Source organism: Sus scrofa, chromosome 6, assembly GCF_054392235.1.
Source record: "Sus scrofa isolate SSC_HxYL_T2T_F1_AM1 chromosome 6, Sscrofa_HxYL_maternal_Yorkshire_Landrace_v2.0, whole genome shotgun sequence".
Classification (NCBI taxonomy): domain Eukaryota; kingdom Metazoa; phylum Chordata; class Mammalia; order Artiodactyla; family Suidae; genus Sus; species Sus scrofa.
The window spans coordinates 141,968,923-141,993,132 of NC_139388.1; the positions used below are offsets into that span (position 1 = coordinate 141,968,923).

At 38.9% G+C, this 24,210-nt stretch overlaps 2 protein-coding genes and 3 non-coding genes across 10 annotated transcripts in view; all 5 read right to left on the reverse strand.

Moving 5' to 3' along the window:
- Nucleotides 1–363: 363 nt before the first annotated feature.
- RABGGTB (Rab geranylgeranyltransferase subunit beta) lies at nt 364–9,437 on the reverse strand. Of its 4 annotated transcripts, NR_145513.1 has the most exons (11): nt 9,417–9,437; nt 7,933–8,040; nt 7,180–7,377; nt 5,859–5,964; nt 5,577–5,697; nt 5,344–5,414; nt 4,990–5,042; nt 4,205–4,315; nt 3,184–3,309; nt 1,112–1,261; nt 364–903 (listed from the first exon to the last, which is right to left on the reverse strand). NR_145513.1 is itself a non-coding variant. In NM_001348295.1 (9 exons), the coding sequence occupies exons 1-9, from the start codon at nt 9,417–9,419 to the stop codon at nt 763–765; spliced, it is 996 nt and encodes a 331-aa protein (NP_001335224.1). In that variant the 5' UTR covers nt 9,420–9,437; the 3' UTR covers nt 364–762. The 4 variants fall into 4 exon arrangements, 3 of the variants coding, with proteins under 3 accessions (NP_001335224.1, XP_020949270.1, XP_084814876.1); NM_001348295.1 differs by lacking the exons at nt 5,344–5,414; nt 5,577–5,697; XM_021093611.2 differs by lacking the exons at nt 5,344–5,414; nt 5,577–5,697 and having other exon boundaries at nt 9,334–9,437.
- LOC146402849 (small nucleolar RNA SNORD45) lies at nt 6,986–7,056 on the reverse strand. The gene has a single exon (XR_014808735.1). It is a non-coding gene; the product is annotated as a small nucleolar RNA SNORD45 (small nucleolar RNA).
- Nucleotides 7,567–7,649, reverse strand: LOC146402850 (small nucleolar RNA SNORD45). The gene has a single exon (XR_014808737.1). It is a non-coding gene; the product is annotated as a small nucleolar RNA SNORD45 (small nucleolar RNA).
- Nucleotides 8,216–8,294, reverse strand: LOC146402851 (small nucleolar RNA SNORD45). The gene has a single exon (XR_014808736.1). It is a non-coding gene; the product is annotated as a small nucleolar RNA SNORD45 (small nucleolar RNA).
- Nucleotides 9,438–16,689: 7,252 nt separating the features above from the next.
- ACADM (acyl-CoA dehydrogenase medium chain) overlaps nt 16,690–24,210 on the reverse strand; it is a 34,436-nt gene continuing 26,915 nt past the window's right edge. For 2 of the 3 annotated variants that reach the window (XR_014805014.1, XR_014805013.1), the window contains exons 11-12: nt 19,250–19,498; nt 16,690–17,419 (exon numbers count right to left, since the gene is read on the reverse strand). Coding sequence is in view for 1 of the 3 variants with exons in the window: in NM_214039.1 (NP_999204.1) it covers nt 17,348–17,419; nt 19,250–19,498 (321 nt within the window). In the remaining 2 variants the exon portion in view is untranslated. 3 annotated transcript variants of the gene reach the window in all.

The window sequence follows — 24,210 nt, forward strand, 5'->3', positions numbered from 1 at the left end:
CTACACCACAGCTCAGGGCAACGCCGGATCGTTAACCCACTGAGCAAGGGCAGGGACCGAACCCGCAGCCTCATGGTTCCTAGTCGGATTCATTAACCTCTGCGCCACGACGGGAACTCCCTAAATTTCTTGAAGTAACTCTTACACAGGGTATTGCAAACATGCTTGAGAAAATTTCAACTGACAGAAATACTGTGGCAGCTACCAACCCGTTTTTTTAATTGGGTGAGAAAAAAACCGCCAACAATCCCTTGGGGATTCTCACATAAAAGTATAGCCCAGATTATAATACTACAGTGAATTACCATTTTTAAAATCATTTTATGACCAACTCAGTAACCACAAATGTATGAAATACTCCAATTTCAGGCATCTTTTTCATCTTTTAATTCATATGGAGTTCAGTTAACATTCTCATTGATAATGACCAATTTACATTAACTATAGTTATATATAACAAGGGAGTACAAACACAAGACTTCAGCTAAAGAATCCAACTAAGTTTGCTTTTAGAGACACATAACACTTCTTGAAACATAAACAAAATATATGCAGAATAAAAGCATTCCAGAAGAAAATGGACAGCTGCAGATACAATAAAGGTCTTTAATTTACAGTATGTATAATCATATAATTTATTAAAATCAACACAATTCATGTACAAAATATTAACATCATAGCCATTAAGTTTGCTAAGCACTTCAAATACCAAAATATTAAGATGGCAAAACTACAAGTGACCTTTGCATCGAAGGATCTAATCTAGCTTACTAGTTCAGGTTGAACATTCACTCTCCGAAGTACTTCTTCAGGCATGCAAAAAACAGGATTAACAGGTTTAATCTGCTCTTCTCCCAAAAGTGACAATCCAGCAATTCCAAATAGAGTATGAAAAGGATCTACCTATTAAAAAAAAAATAAGAATTTACAGTTATTACAAAATGAAAATTCTTTAATAGAAATTTTAAAAGCATCCTTTCAAAGCAACCTTGGAAAACACCATCCTTTTTTGCCCTGTATTTCTAAGTCTGGAAACCTAGAGCCCTTAGAACCCTTAAGAATAAAACAGAGCTAAGCTGAAAAATTATTCCATGAACAAAAATATACTTGCCATATCTCCTGGCCTGTCCGCAAATCCTCCGGTTTCTTCATCTTGACAAGCCAAGATGAAACTACGCAGTTTCTCTCTATCAATCCAATGAAGCCTTCCAATTATCTTAAGGGAAGCCAACACCCACCACGAATAGCATACATCTGGTAACTACAGAAAAAAGCCACAAAAAGGTGTCATAATTTTATTTCCTAGTCCAAATATTGGAGGTGGGAGGGGAATCAAGGAATATATTCACAATGCAAAGTTCGAAACACTGAAATCCATAAATATGATGCTTAGAGTTTGAAGATAATTACTGGAAAAGACCAAACACTCCATTCCAAAGAAAGCCATGCTAAATGTTTCAGTACTTAGCAACAACCATCCACCTTGATTTCTATCTGCAATGAAACATTTATCTATTAATAAGGCTCACAGGAACTATGAATATTTTCAAGTGTTGTCCACGCATCACCCTGGCTCCTCAAATCACAGTTAACTTGAGTTTAAAAAATGCAGAAGATCTTACTTTTCTTTGACTAGGTAAGAATCTTCATTTCAATAAGATCCCTGGATGATTTATAGGCACAGTGAAAGCTGTCCCAAACTGTAAGGGCAAGTTTCTGGCAATCCCCATTGATTTTCTGTTGAAAGTTGCCCAGGTTTTCCACTGGATCTTAACTAGAAACCACCTGTGGTTATTTCCCTACCCATTAACTGATATAGAAATACTGAGCAAGTGAAACTAAACAAAAATGACCCAGATAAACGCATTGTCATGCCCTATCAGAGTTTAGGTCAGGCGCCCAGCAAGTGAGTCAACTCTAGACCATTACTAGCTTTTAGATGTGTAAATGATTTTTAAAAAGTTTTGCAACAGGAAAATCATACAAAATTTGTGTGTTTACAGTAATTTTAATGGAACACAACACCACGCATTCATTTCTTATTATCTACGGCAGCTTTCACTTTTCAGGGTAGTACTTTCAAGATCATAGGTCTTACGAAGCTAAAAATATTTACCATCTGGTCTTTACAGACCCAATTTAGCATAGGCGTGAGAGCTAAACAAAACCTTTTCTTTAAAAATTAATTTTTTATTTTATTTTTGGCCACACCTGCAGCATGCAGAAGTTCCTGGGCCTAGGAATGAACTTTAACCACAGCAGTGACAAAGGTGAATCCTCAACCACAAGGACACCAGGGAAGTCCAAAAAATTAAGTTTCAAAATGATGCTATAATCCAACTTTATAACAAAAATCTCTGATTTGGCAGATCCATTGTCCTTTCCTAAGTGGACATTGAGATTTCTGTACAAGATGCATGCTTTAATAGTACTGACTCCCAGATAAAACTTTAAAATACTGCATTACTGATTCCCTGTTATAGAACAAGAACTAAAAGGTTTGATGAAATAGCTTCATTTTGATGCCTAAAAAATACAAAGGCTTCAGAACAATAAGGGAAAAGATTCTTTAAGAATTTATACTAGGCTTTCCATTGTGCCTCAGCAGTAACAAATCTGACTAGGAACCATGGGGTTGCTGGTTCGATTTCTGGCCTCACTCAGTGGGTTAAGGATCTGGCATTGCTGTAAGCTGCAGTGTAGGTCGCAGACATGGCTCTGATCCCATGTTGCAGTGGCTGTGGTCTAGGCCTGCAGCTACAGCTCCTATTTGACCCCTAGCCTGCTGCACATGTGGCAAGGAATTTATTCTCTCTTCTTCACGAATGTCTTTTACATGGACACCAGGGTTTAAGAAGCATTTCAACCCCCGTTGTTTTACTTTTTGCCAAAAGCATTTTTAGGAGATTCAATGAAAAATTGCAAAGTAGGACGGTAATGAAGCTCATCAATTTATAAGAGCAATAGTGAAAAAAATGAAAGACAAAAATGCAGTGCTCACTCAAAGGTATAAAACTTCAAACAGTTTGGGGAGTTCCCTGGTAGTCTAGTGATTAAGATTCAATACTTTCGACACCGTGGCAAGGGTTCAATCCTTAAGTCTGGGAACTGAGATCCCACAGGCTGGTTGCATACCATGGCCATACAAAACAAAACAAAACCTGGAAGTCTTAGAAACAGTACCTTCTCTGGCCTTCCATTGAGTCCACCTGATGGAAGCTGTCGTTCACAAAGCCACCAACCAAGTAAATCAGAATTTACTTGATGCAACTGACTAGTAATAGCCAGGAATCCTGTGCAACAATAGATCTAAAATTACAGACATAAAGTATATGTGTATATTTTTTCATAGTAACAGTGATAAGAACTACTTAAATTATAAAACTTTCTATCTAAAAATTTGCTAACAGTAAGAATCACGAACACAAACATCACATTTACACAATCCAAGCACACTAGTACAATCCAGTTCTGCAATGAAATACTACTGTCACAATTTCTTCCTGGCAAAGCAAATTTTGACAACAATTTATAAATAAAACATCCTCTGGCACAAGCAAATAAGTGCCCCAAAAATACAGGGACAGAATTTTCTCATCTGCTTTAAAACTAATGGAAAAATCAGGAGTTCCTGTAGTGGCACAGTGGTTAACAAATCCGACTAGGAACCAGGAGGTTGAGGGTTCAGTCCCTGGCCTTGCTCAGTGGGTTAAAGGATCCGGGGTTGCCCTGAGCTGTGGTGTAGGTCACAGACGCGGCTCGGATCCCATGTTGCTGTGTCTCTGGCATAGGCCAGTAGCTACAGCTCTGATTACACCCCTAGCCTGGGAACCTCCATATGCCGCAGGGAGCAGCCCTAGAAAGGCAAAAAGACAAAACAAACAAACAAAAAAACCAAAAAAACAAAAGAAAACAAAAAAAACACTAATGGAAAAAATCAAAGTATTTTTGGTAACTACAAAATTACTTATGTTTACCTGGGTCAGAGGACTTCACTAACAGGGGACTGTATAAAAACTCCTATAAAAACATCTTCCTTAATCAGTAATTAACAATTCTTATGCAACATCTTACACTATACTACTACATTCAGTCAAATTAACTTCATAATTAACACAATGAAATGCTATCAATGCATTTCCCCAGTTACACGGGCTATCCCTTCAAAATCAACACTACATTTTAATCTGGATTGATACATTACCTGCCCAGCATGGGATTCAGAACCTGGCCTGCAACCAAATCCACCGTCAAAGTTCATACAGGATAATACAAATTCAATTGCTTTTTCCACATTAATAGCATCCAGCTTCCCCTGTAAATGAAAAAAAAATGCCTATTAAATTGGTACAACTATGGAAAACAGTATGGAGGCACCTCAGAAAACTAAAAATAGAACTACCATTTGATCCAGCAATCCCACTCCTGGGCATCTACCCAGAGGAAACCATGACTCACAAAGACACATGTACTCCAGTGTTCACTGCAGCAATATTTGCAATAGCCAAGACCTGGAAACAACCTAATGTCTATCAGCACAGGAGTGGAGCAAGATGAGGTAGTACATACAGACAATGGAATATTACTCAGCCATTAAAAGGAACGAAATACCAGCATTTTTAGCAACATGGATGGACCTAGAAATTATGCTACGTGAAGTCAGTCAATGAGACACCAACATCAAATGCTTTCACTGACATGTGGAATCTGAAAAAAGGACAGAATGAACTTCTTTGCACAACAGATACTGACTCCCAGACTTTGAAAAACTTAATGGTTTCCAAAGGAAACAGTTTGGGGCAGGGGGGGATTGCTGGGGTTGTGGGATGGCAATCCTATAAAATTGGATTGTGATGATCATTGTACATTTATAAATGTAATAAATTCATTGAGTAATAGAAAAAAAAATAAAACACACACAAATGCCTATTAAATTCCAAAATAATCTTGGAAGCTTAATCATATTCCTATACAATATTAAAAACTTACCAATAGGGCCAAAGTTGCCACCGCACAAAAAGAGAATCTTGTATCAATTTCACCTATAAAAGGATCAAACCAAAACATTATCAGAGGCTTCTGATGATGCTAATAAATAGCAAAAATTATAAACAACCTCTATACAACTACCATGGTTAAATTTCCAAGAGTTCATTCAGACTTAACATGTACTTCTATCTAGGTCACCAGGAAGGAATGCTAAATCTGAAGTGCAACTGCTTTACTTCTAAGAACTTAATTAAAACTAGTAAAATGCTTTGTCAAAAATGTAAGAAAACACATAGCACCAAGAAAGGTATCAGAAAAGGACTAGTCAATTTCTAAGAATGATAATAAACTTACCCTAATATATAAAAGTAGATTTTCACATCCCATGAAGCAGCTGGTCTCTCCGGCCTGCACTGTATTCAGCCCTAAAGCAGAGATTATCTACATTTATCAAGTAAAATACTATTCCCTCCCTCCACTCAAATATTCAGTAAGTTTGTAAAGTTTTTTGACTATTTTTTCCATGCAAGTATTTTTTAAAAAACTTTACAAAGCCACCAAATATTGGGGAAAAAAATTTCACCTACCTTATCTTTTAGACTGGCCCCCTCTGTTCCAGTACTCCTGTATGCTGATATAACTAGCACAGTGCATGCTGGAACTTCCAGCAGACCATTAACTCCAGTTAGACCAGCTGCTTAGTGGGACCTGAAAAGATGAAAAACTTAAAAATCTCCTTATAAGTTTTTAGCAAAGCCCCCAATTCATCATACTTTAGAATTTGTAACAAAGCTTATTTCTATGATATACACCAAAGCAGGACATTTTTACATTGGTATTTTGGATGCAATGAATTAAAGGAACATTACCCCAAATATCTCCAGCAAAAGAACCATCTTCTTTTTGTAGACTCTGAACATATTCCACAACTTTATTTACATCAATAACATTAATACTATCATAAAGAGTAAGGATCTGTAATAAAAACAAACCAAAGTAAATACACCTCTTCAACACTGCTAAGTTTGTTCTAATGTTCTTCCTCAACTACCTTAAGTTGTTAAGCATGTCCCTAAGCATTGTGAACTCTTTTCAAACATGCACTTATCTTCTACTATGCAATAAAATTACAGGTATTATCAATACAACCCTTTAACCACAAAGTATTATTTTTTACTTACAAACTGTCAACTCAGCACTCCAAGATTCATATAAACTAATGTATACAGACTTTAAATCTTTGTGATCTTCACTAATACCACAATTTAAACTTCATGGAAAAGAGCACAGTGGTGAAATGGCAGAGTACATGCAGGGAACCACAGGCATCTTGTATTGCCAGAAATAAAGCAAGATGAGAATAGCAAGGGAGGAAATAGCCAGCCTTGGAGGGAATCAAATGCCATGCAGGAAGGTTTTGCAACATAAGAAATAGCTGAATGAAGGAGGCTTCTACACATATGGTAAACGGGCTTTGGCCAATTTATATAATCCGTTATGTTATTCTCTTTGAATATGTTCCACATGAAATTCTGTAGAAAATACTACTTGCTGGAGTTCCTGTTGTGGCACAGCAGAAAAGAATCTGACTAGGAACCATGGTTTCAGATTCAATCCCTGGCCTCGCTCAGTGGGTTAAGGATCGGGTGTTGCCGTGGGCTGTGGTATAGGTGGCAGATGTCACTCAGATCCTAAGTTGCTGTACCTGTGCCGTAGACTGAAAGCTGTAGCTCTAATTTGACCCCTAGCCTGGGAAGCTCCACATGCTGTGGGTGTAACCCTATAAAGACCAAAAAAAAAAAAAAGAAAATACTACTTTCTTTGAGAAATGCTAGTTTCTATTATAAGACTTAGGTTATATCTTTCAGGATAGGATACAATATGCTAATAAACCAGAGTTCCATGGCTTAAACAAAGATTTTTCTTGCTTAAAACAAAAACACGTCCACTGACGATTTCTCAAATATTTACATATACTGAAAATAAATACTTTACCAAGGTCTCAGTGTAATTTTAGAGTTACATCAACTTCGGGTTCAGCTAATACATGCCATCACATCATTGACCTTGTAGAATAGATGTCATATGAAAAGATACTGGTTTCTCTCACCTTCCTAATACCTAGTTTCAATTTCCCCACTCTCAGGTAAGAGAATAAACTATCATGGCTGCTTAGTTTTTAGTATTTACCTGGACAGCACTAAGAGTATATAAAAGATGCGGATCATGTCCAATGCTAGCACTTATTCCACCACACTCGTGTTGACACGACTTAATAAATGCCAAAATTTCTTCTCTATTCATACGGTGTAGTTGTCCCATGAGATCCATTACGGTCAGACCCCAATAGATTCCACTCATTCTCAGATATTCAGACATACAGTATTCCTAAAATATAGAATTACTTTACTGTGTTAGTTTGAATTGATGCCAGCTTAGATACTGAACACACAAAGCCCTACAGCCACTGTTACACCGGTAAAATATCTACTTCCAATTAAGTTGTTCATTAATTTTTTCTAAGACTGTCCCAGAGAGGAAAACTTGGAAAGCCATTCTTCAGGGCTGAACTTTTTCAAGGTCTCAGAGTAATTCTAGAGCTTTAGTGTTACTACACATCACTGTAAACTCAGGTAATACATGCCAACACATCATTGACCTTGAAAATATTGTCTAAACTACAAAAATAGTAATCTAGTCCGTACTTCATAATTCATACAGATCTGGGCCGAATGGGAATCTACTTTGCCTACCAAAGTAAGAAACATGGTTAATTCCCATGGTCCCTCAACAGATATCCAAAGGTGCATTCACTATACTCAAGGATACAGCTTCAGGCTTTGGCACGCAGGAGTTAGATACCAACATGGTCCATACTGATCTATTTACAGAATGGTCTACATCTTTAAGAGTATAAACTTTTCAACATAAAAGCATACATACGTAATCATCTTTCTTTGAGCCATAGGATGCAATATAATCTGCATGCTTCTCCAGGAATAGGGTGTCAGGTGCATCTGACTTGATAATGACATCCTTCTGCGGTGTACCCTTCCACAATAAATTGATTTCATAAGTTATCTCTTAATATTTGACCCCAGAGCATGTGTTCAATATACATCTGAACTTTTTATTTCGTGTTGCCAAATGAAAACTTTCAATTTAAAATTATCTGGCCAAGAAAAACCAAGGCACTAAAGTCCTTCATAAAGATCCAAGTATTTTTCAGGTCTCAGAGTAATTCTAGAGCTAAAGTAGTACTAATCAACTTTAGATTCAGAATACATGCCAGCTCATCATCGACCCAAAAATACTACCTTCATCTGTCTTTATCTTTCACACAGAACACCAAAATAAAATAAAAATCTATTTATTCCATAATTTGAGTTAAGTGCTTTAATGAAGTTTAACTCTAGAAATTGTATAAATTCTGGGAACTTCGAAGCACCTTCCATATACCTCAAAGGTTATTTATCAAGGAAGCAGTCCCTTTAGACTCACCTTCTCCAGCTTTAGCCTGTTTCCCCAAATGCAACAAGTCCCCAAGGGACGAGAATGCTGCTCTAGTTATCCACATTTCTGATCTATATCTAAGACTGTACTTTACTGTTTTATTTGAAGTAGGTCACAACAGTTATCAATAATAAAATAGTGAATTTCTCAGAGTTCCCGTTGTGGCTCAGCAGAAAGAATCCAACTAGCATCCATGAGGATGTGGGTTCGATCTCTGGCCTTCCTCATTGGGTTAGGGATCAGGCACTGCTCCGAGTTGTGTAGGTCGCAGATTAGGCCTGGATCCCACATTGCTGTGGCTGTATCATAAGCCAGCAGCTACAGTTCTGATTGGACCCCTAGCCTGGTAACTTTCCTATGCCATGGATGCAGCCCTAAAAAGAAAACAAAACAAAACAAAAAAATAATAGTCAATTTCTTGTCTAGCCCATTGCCCATTAAAATTTACTAGGTCAACAAGATCGTACCGCTAATCATTCTAAAGATCTTAAATAATTCTTTTTTAATTTTATTACTCCATTTATTACATTGGATAATAATTCTAACGCATACATATATATATATATATATATATATGCTTCAACCTACATATAGAAGGAAAAAGGTACTACCGACTTGCCCAGTTTTTAGGAGGAAATTAAGAAATCCGGTTGTTGAACCAGGAGGCCCGACCGATAGCAGGAAGTCTGAATAAAATCAGAGGCGGCAACGACGCATGCAAGGCCTGCAGAAAACGCTGAATAATACTTCACCCTCTCTCCCGCTCTCAAAAATACTCCCAAGACCTCTATCTTAACGCGACCATTCTCCAATATTTAGTAAACAACCCACCGGTGACTAAAATGCTTAATATCACCCTTCCCAGGCTCCTCCCGAGCCATCCGGACAGCAATGCAATACACGTCCACACTCACCATGTCTGACAGCGAAAAGAGAACTTGGCTCTTTCGTGGGCGGATTTAGGCAGCACGCGCCTGCCCAGAAGCGTCTCTCAGGTCCCCTCCGCGCCCAGACTTAGGTGACCACATTCCCGCCTGAAGGAAAGAGGGATCCCGAGGCTGCTCTAGGACCCCATCGGCTGCTCATGGCTGTCCTCGCTGCCTGTGCTTAAAGTCTCTAAGCCCGTTTTCTTGTCCCTTAAACACCGCCGTTTTATCTAAAACTGTTTTAAGTAATGTTTAAATATCTGCATAACTTTTAAGAAATCGTTTATTGTTGAGGATCTTTGAAATGCCTGGTAATAAATAGAGTTGCACCGTAATTACGTGTGCAATAAATATTCACATTCAGCTCTTATTAGCTAACTCTCACCTACTCCCTCCTCTTTCAGGAAGTTCTAATATTTGCAATATTTGGAGATTGTTTTTGAAAAGGAAACACCGTTATGCTTCTTATAAGCTTTCCATCGAATTCAGCTTTGCTAGGTGTGTTAATGCAGCTATTTGTAACTGTGCTTTCTTAGGACTTTAATCCTTAAAAGTATTTTGAGCACCTACCAGAAAATACTGGCACCTACTCTTAAATTTTTTTTTTTTTTCAGGAGTTCCCATCATGGCGAAGCAGAAACAAACCCAACTAGGAACCACGAGGTTGTGGATTATATGCCTGGCTTCGCTCAGTGGGTTAAGGATCCAGCGTTGCCTCCACTGGAGGTGTGGTGTAGGTCGCAGACCTTGCTCCGCTGGGATCTGGCTTGCCTGTGGCGTAGGCTGGCAGCTATGGCTCCAATTAGACCCCTAACGTGGGAACGTCCATATGCCAAGGGTGTGGCCCTCAAAAGACGAAAAAAAAAAACCTGAAAAGTAAGAATTTGGGGAAGAATTCCTTACGCAGAGATATGTGTGAGCTATCAATAACTGAGAAAATATTGAATCCACTATGATGATAGATTTCATTATTTCTCTCTTAGTTCAATTGCTATCCCCAGGTATAGTTTGAGGCTAGGATAACATGTATTACTAAATGCATGTTAAGTTTAGAACTATCTATTTCTGGTGAGTCAAGCCACTTATCATTAAGTGATGATGTTTCTAGCCCTAATAATTTTTATCTTAAAAATTATTCCTTGGGAGTTCCCGTCATGGCTCAGTGGAACCATGAAGTTGTGGGTTTGATCCCTGGCCTCGCTCAGTGGGTTGAGGATCCGGCATTGCCGTGAGCTGTGGTGTAGACTGCAGACATGGCTCAGATCTTGCACTGCTGTGGCTCTGGCCTAGGCCTGAAGCTACAGCTTGGATTCGACCCCTAGCCTAGGAACCTCCATATGCTGTCAGTGTGGCCCCAGAAAAGACCCCTCCCCCCAGAAAAATTCTTCTTTGGAGTTCCTGTCGTGGCTCAGTGGTTAACAAACCTGTCTACTATCTGTGGGTTCACAGGTTTGATCCCTGGCCTTGCTCAGTGTGTTAAGGATCCTGCATTGCTGTGAGCTGTGGTGTAGGTCACAGATGTGGCTTGGATCTGACATTGCTGTGGCTGTGGTGTAGACCAGCAGTTACACCTCCAATTGGACCCTAGCACCACATGCTGCAGGTGCAACCCTGAATAGACAAAAGACCACAAAAAGTCTTCCTTGAAAGTTCCTTTATGGCACAGCAGGTTAAGGATCTGGCCTTGTCACTGCAGCAGTTTGAGTCCCCGCTCCAGTGTGGGTTTGGTCCCTGGCCCAGAAATTTCTATATGCCATGGGCACAACCAAAAAAAAAAAAAAAAAAGTCTATCTTGTTAAATGGTGCTGCCAAAAAATCAATCACTCAATCTGAGAAAGATATCAATCTGAGAAAGATATGGAATTTTTTATTAGAGTTAAATTTGAGATGTTATAACTTGGGAAGAGCAACTTGGAAATCTCTGAGAGCTGTTCTGCCCACAGTCAAAGCACAGTTAAATGCTGGTTTTCTGTGGGTTTTTTTTTCTTTTTAGGTCCATACCTGTAGAAGGGCCATATGGAAGTTTCCAGGCTAGGGGTCAAATCTGAGCTACCTACACCACAGCTCCTGGCAATGCCGGATCCTTAAGCCACTGAGCAAGGCCAGGGACCAAACCTGTGTCCTCATGGATACTAGTCAGTTTCCTTTCTGCTGAGCCATAACTGGAATTCTTCTAAGAAGTTAATCATGTTAATGCTAGGTTGATTGATTTTGGCCTCAGGCTGGGCTTGCAGATTTCCCTGGCCAGGGCTCTAATCCAAACCACAGCTATAGCCAGAGACTTAGCAGTGACAAGGCCAATTTTTTTTAGCCCTCTGAACCAGGAAGGAGCTATAAGGATGCTGCTATTTATTGCCGCTGATGAGGAATGTTTTGTCCGTACGTAATTCAGATACACAATGCACATTGCAGGGAAGAGGAGACCACAGGGCAGAGATTTTTTTTTTTTATGTTTAAATATTTACTGTCTTGCCACAAAATATGAATTTTATTTCACAATAGTAATGTAAGTCCCCCAGCTTTCTTTTACCTCTAAATCAGATGAGGGGGAAGTGTTGTGGAGTGAGAGGAACCAAGGGAGAGAGAGAGAGAGAAAAAAAAAAAATTCAAACCTGGAAAAAGCAACACTCAAAATAAGAATAACACAGAGTTCTCTTGTGGTGCTGTGGGCTAAGGATCTGGTGTTGTCACTGTAGTGACTTTCATTTGATCCCTGACCCAGGAACTTCGGCATACTGTGGGCCCAAGCAAAAAAAGAGACAATAATGCATCAAATCCAAAAAGCAACATTCAGACTGAATCAAACTGCTGAAGTAAAGGAAAGCAAGCCTCCCTTCCTACTTTATGAATTCATTTAACAAATATGTTTTGAGTGCCTAGGATGTGCCAAATATTCTAGGTTCTGGGAGTACAATGGTGAGCAAAATGGAAATACGTATAGGGAACAAATGTTCTAGAAATTCTTGTAATTACATTCAGTAATTTTATCTCTAGCTATTTGTTCTACAGATATACTCTCTTTGGTATAAAGTGACTTATGTGGAAGAATATTCATAGCAGCAAGTCTCTGTAATAGCTAAAGATTACAAATATTTTTAACCATCAAAAGGTTAAATAAACTATGGTGTTTTCATTATGCAGCCATTAAAAAGAATGAGGAGGAGTTCCCATCGTGGTACAACAGAAACAAATCTGACTTAAGAACCATGAGGTTGCAGGTTCGATCCCTGACCTCGCTCAGTGGGTTAAGGATCTGGCATTGCCGTGAGCTGTGGTCAAAAATGTGGCTCGGATCCAGCGTTGCTATGGCTGTGGCATAGGCTGGCAGCTGTAGCTCTGATTCGACATATGCCAAGGGTGCGGCCCTAAAAAGCAAAAAATAATAATAAATAAATAAGCAAATAAAAAGAATGAGGAAATGCTGCAAACATTGTTGTGGAAAGATGTACAAGGTATGTTAGGTAAAAACCAAAACAGAATGTACCAAACAATATACCAATGTACCATATGCTACTATCAGTGTGGGAAACAAAGGGAAAAAAATAAATGGATAAATTTGGGAATGCACAGAACCAAAGCAGTTGCCTACTGGATGAGAAATGGGTGAACAGTATTTAAGGAAAGCTTTTCAGAGTTCCTGTTGTGGGGCAGCAGAAATGAATCCGACTAGCAACCATGAGGTTGCAGGTCAGATTCCTGGCCTTGCTCAGGGGGTTAAGGATCTGGCCTTTTGGTGAGCTGTGGCGTAGGCCAGCTGCTATAGCTCCAATTAGACCACTAGCCTGGGAATTTCCATATGCCACAGGTGGGCCCTAAAAAGCAAAAAAAAAAAAAAAAAAAGGAAAAGAAAGAAAAGCTCTTCACTGAACACTCTGATACTTTAAAAACTTGGTATGTTTCCCTCTTCAAAAAATAAAAATATCTACCCTCCAAAGAAAAGTATCTACTAAATATGTATGTGTTTATATATATATATATATATATATATTTATAAATTTATTCATAAATTACATTTGGAAGTTCCCAGACTAGGGGTCAAATCAGAGCTGCAGCTGCTAGCTTCTGCCACAGCCACAGCAATGCAGGATCTGAGCCACATCTGCAAACTACACTACAGCTCATGGCAATGCCAGATCCTTAACCCACTGAGCAAGGCCAGGAATCGAACCTGCAACCTCATGGTTCCTAGTTGGATTCATTAACCACTGCACCACTAGGGGAACTCCCTTCAAATTCTCCCTTTTATCAGCTTTCACATCTTGTTAGTTCCCTCATTCTATTGTGGGAAGGGGGCCCCCTTCCAGGGCCCAAGCATTGGCCCTTGTCTAACACTCAGAAATGAATTGTCCAAAGAGGCTCATGTGCTGACAAAGCAAAAGACTTTATTGAGAAGGGGTGCCCAGATGGAGAGCAGCAGGGTAAGAGAACCCAGAACTGCTCTGCCAGGTGGCTTGAAGCCTCAGGTTTTATGGTAATGGGGTCATTTTCCTGGTTGTTTCTGGCCAATTATTATTATTTTTTTTTGCAATCCATCTTTTTATTTATTTATTTTTATTTCCCCAAGAGACTATTATTTTTTTTCTACTGTTCAGCATGGTGACCAAATTATAAATACATGTATACATTTTTCTCTCACACTATCATGCTCCATTGTAAGTGACTAGACATAGTTCCCAGTGCTATACAGAAGGATCTCATTGCTTATCCATTCCAAAGGCAAGTCTGCATCTATTAACCCCAAGCTCCCAATCCATCCCACTCCCTCCCCTTGGCCAATTATCTTGCTTGGCCCATACTTGGTCCGTCTCAGGGTCCTTCTTGATGGTGCATGCATCTCTCAGCAAAGATGGATTCCAGGGATCCTGGGAGATTGGTTTTCTCCTCCCTCCTATTGGCCCTTCCCAAATTCTCCTAGTTTTCAGGGCAGCATCACTTTCCTTACTGGGACTTTCTGCTATGAAACAACTCATGCAGGGTGGGTGGTGAGTCAACAACTTCCTAACCCCTAGCCTGGGAACTTCCATATACCTTGGGTGAGGCCCTAAAAAGACAAAAAAAAAAAAAAAAAAAAAAAAGGGGGATTGAACTCACAGCCTTTGACCAAGACAAGATTTACCAGACCCTTATCATCGTCCCACCCATCTTGATGAAATGCCCTTTACCCACCTAGAGAAACCTGGCCTAATCCTTTCTGCCCCCTACTAGAAAAGGTATGTGGCCCTCTTCTCATCCCTGCTCTTATGGGGGCCTATATAAGGTATATAACCCTCAACCAGCCAGGTCTGCAGGGGTATCCTAAAACCTCTTCTATCTCTGGGCTATAAAAATAGACATGCCCGCATGCCCAGGGTCAGCTCCCCAATTGTCAGGAAGTCATCCTGCTGTGCTTGCAGCATTTCTTACCTCAGTAAGCCACATTTTCTCTTCACCATACCATGCCAGGAATTCTTCTGACCTATGTGCACCATGACATTCTCCGGCAACTGTGCATTCACAGAGCGAACAATCATGTTTGTTGTTCTACCTATTCTCCTGGCTGTAATGGCCCTAGCCAGTCAGTTTTTTAAGGGGTAGGAAATCTAATACATACATATTAGGTTTTATTCTATCGTGGGATCAAAAAAGCAAAGAAAGCTAGGCTGTAGAAAAAGAATAAATGAAACATGTCAGGGAGAAGTAGAGTTGAGACATAGAAAAATACTACTTCATGGATTCCTAAAGACTATTTGGGTTCTGGTCACTGCCTAAAACTGACTCTATTACAGCCTTCAGATCCATGAGGCACTTCAATATACTTAAACCACATTTGTTCATTTTGCTTAAATAGCTTAAGTTCATTTGTGTTATTCTGATGAAAAGGTCTTAAATGATAGTCGTATAATGCTTAATACTTACTATCAAGGCAACTTTAATATTCTCATCATATGGCTTTGGTATATTTTTACATCTAGAAACTTGGTTTAGAATATGTAGGTGAATTTTTGGAGTTCCCATCGTGGCTCATCAGTTAATGAACCCGACAGTATCCATGAGGATATGAGTTCGATCCCTGGCCTTGCTCAGTGGTTTAAGGATCAGGTGTTGCTGTGAGTTGTAGTGTAGGCCTCAGATGCGGCTTGGGCTTGGATCCTGCAGTGCTGTGGCTGTAGTGTAGGCTGGCAGCTGTAGCTCGGATTACTCGGATTAGACCCCTAGCCTGGGAACCTCCATAGGCTGTGGGTGTGGTGATAAAAAGACAAAAGACAAATAAATAAATAAATAAATAAATAGGAAGCTTGTGAGAGATGCAAGCTGGCAGGCAAGGAGGGTCTTCCCTGAGGATTAGGTGGGCTACAGTTTTATCATCCAAGGGGAGTGGAGGGGTCTAAAAAGACATGTTTCTTCCTTTCTGGGAGTAGTAGCTCCTCCTTAGTACCCGGCAAGGTGTGTATTCAAATCAACAGAAAGGCGTCCTCAAACTCTTGCCCTTGGTCTGAATCCAAGTGCAGGCCTCATCCCATCCCCCACCCAAGAAACTGAGGCAATTCTCGCACCTCCACTAGTCAAGCAAGCCTGCCTTGTTCTGATGGCTTTCTTGAGCAATTATAACTCACAGTGATCTTCCAAACTCCCCCAAGTTTCCCTCTTTATCTATAGCCCCTTATTAGGACTTCTACAACCACCTGTGCCTACTCCATCCCTGTCAAGAATAAGATTCAACTGTGGATGCTCAGTTGGTATCAGAATTGGAAATCATAAGTGATGTCAGAAACATCATTTTAGTATAACATATTTTAGCCACATTTGCTATTTAGAATTACAAAGAAATAGTAAATCCACATTTGGTTCTTTCATTATTATACTGATATTTCCTGAGGCATCTAATGCAATCTAATGAAAAATGGACAGGTGACTTCATCCAATTCAAAATCAAAACATGGGAGTTCCTGTCGTGGCATGGGGGAAATGAATCCAACCAGGAACCATGAGGTTGCAGTTTCTATCCCTGGCCTAGCTTGGATGCTGTGGCTGTGTTGAGAGCCGGCAGCTGTAGTTCTGATTTAACCCCTAGCCTGGGAACCTCCATATGCTGCGGGTGTAGCCCTAAAAAGCAAAAAAAAAAAAAAAAAAAAAAAAAAAAAAAAGTACATAAATACATAAAAAACAAATCAAAACATGAATTATTTTCCAGCATAGAAAATAAATCAAGTATACACTATTACATGAAGTAATAAAACTTCTTGGAAAGAATATAAATATATACACAAATTGAACAGATACATAACACAAAACAATTTTATTTTACAATGTATCCACATGAAATGAGATTCTGTACTATAGACCAAAGGTTAACCAGAGACCAACAGAATCATATAAAAATAATTTAAGGTAAATCTTTATTGACTTATTTTCAACAAAGCAAGTGAAACATGGGCTTAGAATTAAAAAAGATTTTCAAGTAACTTCTGGTCATTGTATAATGGAGAATATGAACATAAAACCCTTAAGTCTACAAAATCACTGGCAAGTTATTTAAATACTAGAATATTTTCTCAATGTAAACTTTGGACATTCTAAATACTTTTACAAGGCAATTTTTTATCATTGGAAAAATACTGAAATTCCAAGGAATCTCTGTTACTTTAATTTTGAGGTCAAAATAACAAAACATTTATTTTTTTCTAGGTTAATGAAATTCAAGTAAGTAGAACTAAGGACAACACATAATTTTAATAAAACCAAGTCTATTATAGAAAAAGCAAGTCATAAAGTTAAACAAATGTAGACAACTACTATTAGAATCTGTTGCATAGGTTTAGTATAGAATACTTATTTTTAAATTTTTACTGGAAAAAAATCTTAAAGCCCTTTCTCTTTCCTGGAGTTTAAATGGTAGATCAGGTTCTAATTACTCAACAATTGTTCATATAGTGATTTTGTTAATTTTTATACCGGCCAATGTGTTCACGGGCTATAATAATCCTTTGAATTTGTGCTGTACCTTCATAAATCTGCAAAAAAATAAAAAATTCATGTAGGTTAAATATCTTCAGTATGTAAATACTTTGATTTACTCATGTTTTGGTACCCTAAGCTCTTTTGCAGTACCACGCGGAATCAAACCATATATAGGGTTTGTTGATTACAGTGGTTCTGAAACTTGATTTTCTGAGACCTATGAAAATGCACAGTTCTCTACAGATTAGTTTAAATTATTACAGAACTCATTTACCAAAATTTTGGACAGTCTTAAAACATCAAAGTATATTAACATTTCCAAAACTGTTTGGAAAATCAAAAGTTTAATGTTGCTAAAATGTTTAACCAATTTTTTAAAACTATTTTTATTTAGTTGTTACTTTCGGTCATTTTCTTTCTTTTCTTTCTCTCTTTCTTTCTTTCTCTTTCTTTTTCTTTTTAGGGCCACATTCGTGGCATATGGAATTTCACAGGTTAGGGGTCTAGTTGGAGCTACAGCTGCTGGCCTATGCCACAGCGACAGCAACATAGGATCCAAGCTGCGTCTTTGACCTACACCACAGCTCACAGCAATGGTGGATCCTTAACCTACAAAGCAAGGCCAGGGATTGAACCCACATCCTCACGGATCCTAGTCAGATTCATTAACCACTGAGGCACGAAGGGAACTCCCACCTTCAGCCATTTTCTAATCATACTTTTAAATTTGATCTTTTCCCCTTGTTACCTAAGGAATACAGTTGTTAAAGAAAAAGACACTGGAAGGATTTGGTTTTGCTCACTTGAGTGTTCCTAGTAGCCAGCCCTCATTTCGTTTAAACTTCTAACCATTTGTTAGTTCAGATGGCACAGAAAAGCAATAATTATAGTCTCCAAGGAAGGGAGAGTATTACCAGGTAAACCTGTAACTTCGGATAAGGCACAAATTCTGGTCCTACGTTTTTTTCAAGGCTAAATTTGAGGGGCTACACTACCTAAATTTCTTTTTTTCTTTAATATGCTATGATTCCACCTCTAGAATTCAAATGACTGGGTTTGTCAAATCATTTGCTAGGGGTTGAGGGAAGCAAGGGATGGTTTATAATTAAACTACAAGTGGATATGGGCATTTATGTCTTATTTATTAAATTATTCCTGTTTTTAAGTTTTTCTAACCATCAATTTAATTTAGAAGAGTCATCTATATCACTTTCTCCTCAGTGCTGGCGTTTTACCCTTCAAATATGATTTCAAGAGTTGTCAGATAAGATTCAAAATAAAATAATTTAATTAAGTTAAAATGATATGCACACTTTTAGGAGAGCAAAGAGTGGATTACAATTAGCTAGGATGTAAAGAATCAAAGAAGGCTGATCCAGATATTGTGTACATATCATTTACTTTGTTAGCCTGTTCTCTCTCTTTTTTTTTTTTTGTCTTTTTGCCTTTTTCTTGGGCTGCTCCCACGGCATATGGAGGTTCCCAGGCTAGGGGTCTAATCGGAGCTGGAGCTGCCAGCCTACGCCACAGCCACAGCAACGCAGGATCCAAGCCGCGTCTGCGACCCACACCACAGTTCACAGCAACGCTGGATCCTTAACCCACTGAGCAAGGCCAGGGATCGAATCCCAACCTCATGGTTACTAGTTGGATTTATTAACCACTGGGAACTCCGTAGTCTGTTCTCTCTTGAGGGGTATACGTCAAGGTAACATTCTTCTTTAAGTTAATTAGTTCTAAAGATTTAGGCTCACAGCCACCTATGATAACTATTTCTTTTTACTAGTGCCATAAAAATCTTTAAATAGACAAAAATCTACCACATCATTCATGAATAATACAAACCTTAAGAAATTTAAAAAAACACCATTTTTTCACATTACCTGATAGATCTTGGCATCCCTCATTAGTTTTTCTACAGGATATTCCGTATTAAATCCATTGCCTCCGAAAACCTGAACAGCATCAGTAGCTAACTGATTTGCAATATCTGCAGCATATGCCTTTGCAATAGAGGCATAATAGGTATTTCGGCGACCAGAATCAATCTCCCAAGCTGCTCTCTGGTAACTCAATCTAGCTAGTTCAACTTTCATTGCCATGTCAGCCAGCAAAAATGATATTCCTTGGTGCTAGAATTAAAAAGAAAAAAGTTTAAAGATATTTATTGACTAATTTAAAAGTTGTTTTCCCAGGGACTTTTTTTAAAACTAATTTTAGCTTAAAGACTAGGAAGAAATAACAAATTGAGTTGGATCTTGGATAGGATCTTTAAAGAGAAAAAGTACATTAGTGGAAAACTTGGCCAAATTTGAATAAAAAATACAGTTTTAGCTGATAATATTTTACCAATATTAATGTCCTGTCCTCAATCTTATACTATAGTTTTGTAATATGCTACCACTGGAGGAAGCAGAGTGTAACTTTTTAATATAAAAGATGTATGACATACAAAATTATATTATTTTCAGGTGTGACTTGAAAACCAAGCACACTAAGAAATGAGCACCACTCTAAGTCTAGTAACCATCTGTTAATATACCCAATTATTTCAGTATTATTGACTATATTCCTTATGCTGTATATTACATTCCATTGACTTATTATTATTTTGTCTTTTTGCCTTTTCTAGGGCTGCTTCCATGGCATATGGAGGTTCCCAGGCTAGGGAGTGAAGTGGAACTGTAGCTGCCGGCCTACTCTACAGCTACGTCACTGGCCTGCTTTACAGCCACGTCTTCGACCTACACCACAGCTCATGGCAATGCTGGAACCTTAACCCACTGAGCAAGGCCAGGGAATGAACCTGCGTCCTCATGGATGCCAGTCAGATTTGTTTCCGCTGAGCCACAATGGGAATGCCTGTTTTGTTTGTTTTTTAGATTCCACACATAAGTTAGGTCATATGGTATTTGTCTTTCTCTGTCTTATTTCACTTAGCATAACACTCTCTGGATCTATCCATGTTGTTGCAAATGGCAAGCTTCTGGGGTTTTTACTGCTGAATAATATTCCATTTTGTATATATACTACATCCTTATCCATCAAAGCAGATGGAGTTCCTATCGTGGCTCAGTGGTTAATGAACCCAACTAGTATCCATGAGGCTGCGGGTTCGATCCCTGGGCTTGCTCATAGGGTTAGGGATCCAGCGTTGTCATGAGCTGTGGTGTAGGTCACAGACGTGGCTCGGATCCTGCATTGTGAAGAAAATGGAACCCTCACATACTCTTGATGGGAATGTAAATGCTGCAACCACAATGGAAAAGAGTGACATAAGTTCCTCAAAAAATTTAAAAATAGTACTATCATATTATAGTATGATCCAGCAATTTCTCTTCTGGGTATTTACCTAAAGAAAACAAAAACACTAATTCAAAAAGATAAATGCACTCCCATGTTCACTGCAGCATTATTTACAATAGCCAAGATATGGAAGCAAACTAAGTATCTGTCAATAAATGAATGGATCCTTGACATCCTTGCCAAACTGTTATCAGTTGTCTTTTTGATAACAGCCTTTCTGACAGGTGTGATGTGATAGTTCCCTGTGATTTGGATTTGCACTTCCCTGATGATTAGTGACTTTGAGCATCTTTTCATGCAATACATTATGTGTGACTGGTTCACGTTGTTGTACAGTAGAAAACTGACAGAACACTGTAAACCAGCTATAATGGAAAAAATAAAAATAATTAAAAACACACAAACATATACGCTATAGATATATAGATATCTTCTTAGAAAAATGAATTCAACTAGGAACCATGAGATGGCAGGTTCGATCTCTGGCCTCGCTCAGTGGGTTAAGGATTCAGAGATGCCATGAGCTATGGTGTAGCTCACAGACACGGCTCGGATCTGATGTTGCTGTGGCTGTGGCATAGGCTGGCAGCTATAGCTTCCACTGGACCCCTGTTAGAGACCACTGAACTGCTGAGCTCTGTAGAAGGCAGACTTGGTACAGGCAAGGGCACAATAAGCCAAGGAATGCTTATGGTGGCAATGGTCAGGCATACATGCTGACAGGTTCTAAAGTACAGGGTCTCTGCTAAGATAGAATAAGGGACTAATACAATCATTTTTCTGTCCTGCAAGCAACTGCATTGTGTTCTAGATAAATGCACCAGTGACTCTGTTGCTGGTAGCCTTCTGTAATCTCACGAGGAGGTAACCTTAAAACTGCCTGTGCCTGTTTCTGCCCACTAACCTAATTACATCATCTTCGCTAATAAAAGCTATGTGGGCTAAAGCCTAGGAGCCTTTGTTCTAAGAAACAGAGTGCCTCCTGGTTCCCCACTTTTCTAAAATGTAAAAGTCTTGTGTGTTCTGTATGCCGTGCCATCCCTCTTCAGGATCTCCATTGACCTGCAGCGGTGGACACAGCAGACTCCTAGCCTGGGAACCTCCATATGCCCCTGGCACAACCCTAAAAAGAAAAAAAGGAGCTACAGCTGCTGGCCTACACTACAGGCACAGCAACACAGGATCCAAGCCGCCTCTGCAACCTACACCACAGCTCATGGCAACGCCAGATCCTTAACCCACAAAGGTTAGGGATCGAACCTGCATCCTCATGGATACTAGTCGGATTCATTACTGCTGAGCCACAGTGGGAATTCCAATTAATATTTTAATGTAGTAGTTGCCCAATTACTATTTGTTGAGAAGTTCACAGTGCAAAACATTCCTTAAGAGCTAGAAGTATAAAGGTTTCCAAAACAGAAATTTACTGTTTGTATGGAGCTTTACATTCTAGTGAGGCAGTAAAGAAAGACCATAAACACACATATAATGTTGGGTATTGCTATGTAAGATAAAAAGTAGGATTAGTATATAGAGCGCTGGAGGTGATATTTTACACAGGGTAATTACATTCTTTGGTGAAATGAATGAGGAAGTGGATATTTGTGGGGAAGAGCAAAGGTTCAAAACATCAAAAGGCCAGTGTGGCTGATAGAAGACCATTGTAAGGACTCTGGATTTTTAATCTCAGTGATGAGAAGACATTGGAAGAATTTTGAGCATAAAATGGTTAAGGAAGGGAGTTCCCTAGTGGTCTAGTGCTTAGGACTTGGCATTTTCACCACTGTGGCCCAGGTTCAATCCCTGGTGTAGGAATTGGTCCCATCAAAAAAAAAAAAAAAAAAAAAAAAAAAAAAGAAAGAAAAGAAAAAGTTGAGGAAGAGGGAGATATAAGTAAATTTCTTTCTAAGTATATGTTATTTCAGTGTCAAATCCCAAACAGCATTTTCTCCTCATCCATTTTCCTATCAAGAAATGGAAATCATGGAATCATGGGGAAATGTCATTGCTAACTTGCAATAATAATCAATACAGATGGGAGTTATTCTTTTTTCTCTTTTCTTTCTTTCTTTTTTTTTTTTTTATTTTCCCACTGTACAGCAAGGGGATCAAGTTATCCTTACATGTACACATTACAATTACATTTTTTTTCCCCACCCTTTGTTCTGTTACAACATGAGTATCTAGACAAAGTTCTCAATGCTACTCAGCAGGATCTCCTTATAAATCTATTCTAAGTTGTGTCTGATAAGCACAAGTTCCAGATCCCTCCCACTCCCTCACCTCCCATCAGGCAACCACAAGTCTTTTCTCCAAGTCCATGATTTTCTTTTCTATGGAAAGGTTCATTTGTGCTGGATCTTAGATTCCAGTTATAAGTGATATCATATGGTATTTGTCTTTGTCTTTCTGGCTCATTTCACTCAGTATGAGATTCTCTAGTTCCATCCATGTTGCTGCAAATGGCATTATGTCATTCTTTTTAATGGCTGAGTAGTATTCCATTGTGTATATATACCACTTCTTCCGAATCCAATCATCTGTCGATGGACATTTGGGTTGTTTCCATGTCCTGGCTATTGTGAATAGTGCTGCAGTGAACATGCGGGTGCACGTGTCTCTTTTAAGTAGAGCTTTGTCTGGATAGATGCCCAAGAGTGGGATTGCGGGGTCATATGGAAGTTCTATGTATAGATTTCTAAGGTATCTCCAAACTGTTCTCCATAGTGGCTGTACCAGTTTACATTCCCACCAACAGTACAGGAGGGTTCCCTTTTCTCCACAGCCCCTCCAGCACTTGTTATTTGTGGATTTATTAATGATGGCCAGTCTGACTGGTGGGAGGTGGTATCTCATGGTAGTTTTGATGTGCATTTCTCTTATAATCAACGATGTTGAGCATTTTTTCATGTGTTTGTTGGCCATCTGTATATCTTCTTTGGAGAAATGTCTATTCAGGTCTTTTGCCCATTTTTCCATTGATTGATTGGCTTTTTTGCTGTTGGGTTGTATAAGTTGTTTATATATTCTAGAGATTAAGCCCTTGTCGGTTGCAACATTTGAAACCATTTTCTCCCATTCTGTAAGTTGTCTTTTTGTTTTCTTTTGGGTTTCCTTTGCTGTGCAAAAGCTTTTCAGTTTGATGAGGTCCCATGGGTTTATTTTTGCTCTAATTTCTATTGCTTTGGGAGACTGACCTGAGAAAATATTCATGATGTTGATGTCAGAGTGTTTTGCCTATGTTTTCTTCTAGGAGTTTGATGGTGTCCTGTTGTATATTTAAGTCTTTCAGCCATTTGGAGTTTATTTTTGTGCATGGTGTGAGGGTGTGTTCTAGTTTCATTGCTTTGCATGCAGCTGTCCAGGTTTCCCAGCAATGCTTGCTGAATAGACTGTCTTTTTCCCATTTTATGTTCTTGCCTCCCTTGTCAGAGATTAATTGACCATAGGTGTCAGGGTTTATTTCCGGATTCTCTATTCTGTTCCTTGGTCTGTCTGTCTATTTTGACACCAGTACCACAATGTTTTGATGACTGTG

Excerpts from the sequence above, each read along its gene's own strand:
- RABGGTB (NM_001348295.1), bottom strand. Across the intron at positions 7,378-7,932 it reads GCTCAAAGAAAGATGATTAC|GAATACTGTATGTCTGAATA; the intron begins GTATGTATGCTT and ends TCTATATTTTAG. Across the intron at positions 5,965-7,179 it reads ATACTCTTAGTGCTGTCCAG|ATCCTTACTCTTTATGATAG; the intron begins GTAAATACTAAA and ends TTTTTATTACAG.